Below are 1,117 nucleotides of genomic sequence, written 5' to 3'. Positions count from 1 at the left end.
GCAGCCGCCCGCCCTGCTCCCCGCGCGCCGTTTTGGTTTGCTTTTTTTTTTGTTATTTTTTTTCTCCCCTAAGTCTTGAAGTTGAGTTTTAGAGGCGACACGGCGGCTTCAGCCGATTTCTTCCCCTTCTTTTGCCTCCCCATGGATATGCACTGCAAGGCAGACCCCTTCTCAGCAATGCACCGTGAGTACTGGAGCCCGGCTCCTTCCGCTGCTCTCCCTCTGCTCATCCTTCCATCCCTCCTTCCCCAGCATYCTCCCTCACCTGAGCCTCCTTTGGCTCCAGCTTTTCCGCCTCCGGGCTTAGGGAGGCGCCGCGAGGGGCCCGGGCAGCCCGCGGAGGCGCGGCGGGGACGGCGCGAAGCGGCGCAAACGGCGCCGGAGCGGCGCACTCCTTCCCGCAGCGGCTCCTCGCGGGTCGGGGCACGCGGGGCCCTCCCGGCTCCCGCGGCAGAGCCGCCTTCGGGCCGCTTCTCCTGCCGCCCTCGGCGCCGCTGCAGCCCCGCGGGGGCAGCGCTGCCCCCGGCTGCGCCGTGCCCGGCTCCCCGCTGCAGCCAGGGCAGTCTCGTTAGGTTCAAACTAGCGGCGGGTCGGGCAGCGCTGGAGTTTGCTCGAAGCTCGGGCTTCAACCCGAGCAATTGCAGTGCCAGGAATCGAATCGCGCCGTTTTCGGAGGTTGCCGAAACGGCCCGGCCCGTGCGGCGCTCGCCGCACCCCTTCCGATGGGCATCTGACCCGCGCGCTCGGCACACGGGAGCCGCGGGTCCTCTCGCAGCTACGGGGACATTTCCAGCGCAGGGCAAGGCGGAAAGCGCCCAGGTAGCGCAGGAAGGACTGTCACAGGGATTTCAATTTCGCTGCACCGAAAAAAAAATTCTCCCAGCTTTAAATCGAAGAAAATACAAAAAAGCCGAGATTGAGAGCACATTGACTCAGGAAATGAATAATTAAGAGCAATTTGTAACTTTTGACACCGAAACTTTTGAGGACCCGCCCTACCCTGTGCATAAAAACAAACCGAAACGCTTCCGTTAAAATTAAAGACTTATTTTAAAATAAAATGTTTGAAGTCTATAAAATTACGATTTTGTCGGGTGAGGGAAGGCGCAGAAATACA

At 60.0% G+C, this 1,117-nt stretch overlaps 1 protein-coding gene across 6 annotated transcripts in view; it reads left to right on the top strand.

Annotated features, from left to right (window-relative positions):
* Positions 1–30: 30 nt before the first annotated feature.
* The window catches only part of PAX2 (paired box 2), a 74,097-nt gene continuing 73,010 nt past the window's right edge, over positions 31–1,117 (top strand). For 4 of the 6 annotated variants that reach the window (XM_026050612.1, XM_026050600.1, XM_026050623.1 and 1 more), the window contains exon 1: positions 142–184. In XM_026050612.1, the coding sequence (XP_025906397.1) occupies positions 142–184 (43 nt within the window). Of the gene's footprint in view, positions 185–1,117 lie in introns of all 6 variants that reach the window. The other 2 variants (XM_026050583.1, XM_026050591.1) reach the window with 1 other exon arrangement.

The sequence above is a fragment of the Nothoprocta perdicaria genome, unplaced genomic scaffold, assembly GCF_003342845.1.
Source record: "Nothoprocta perdicaria isolate Ctin4 unplaced genomic scaffold, notPer1 scaffold_110, whole genome shotgun sequence".
Classification (NCBI taxonomy): domain Eukaryota; kingdom Metazoa; phylum Chordata; class Aves; order Tinamiformes; family Tinamidae; genus Nothoprocta; species Nothoprocta perdicaria.
This window is presented reverse-complemented; position numbering and strand designations above follow the sequence as displayed.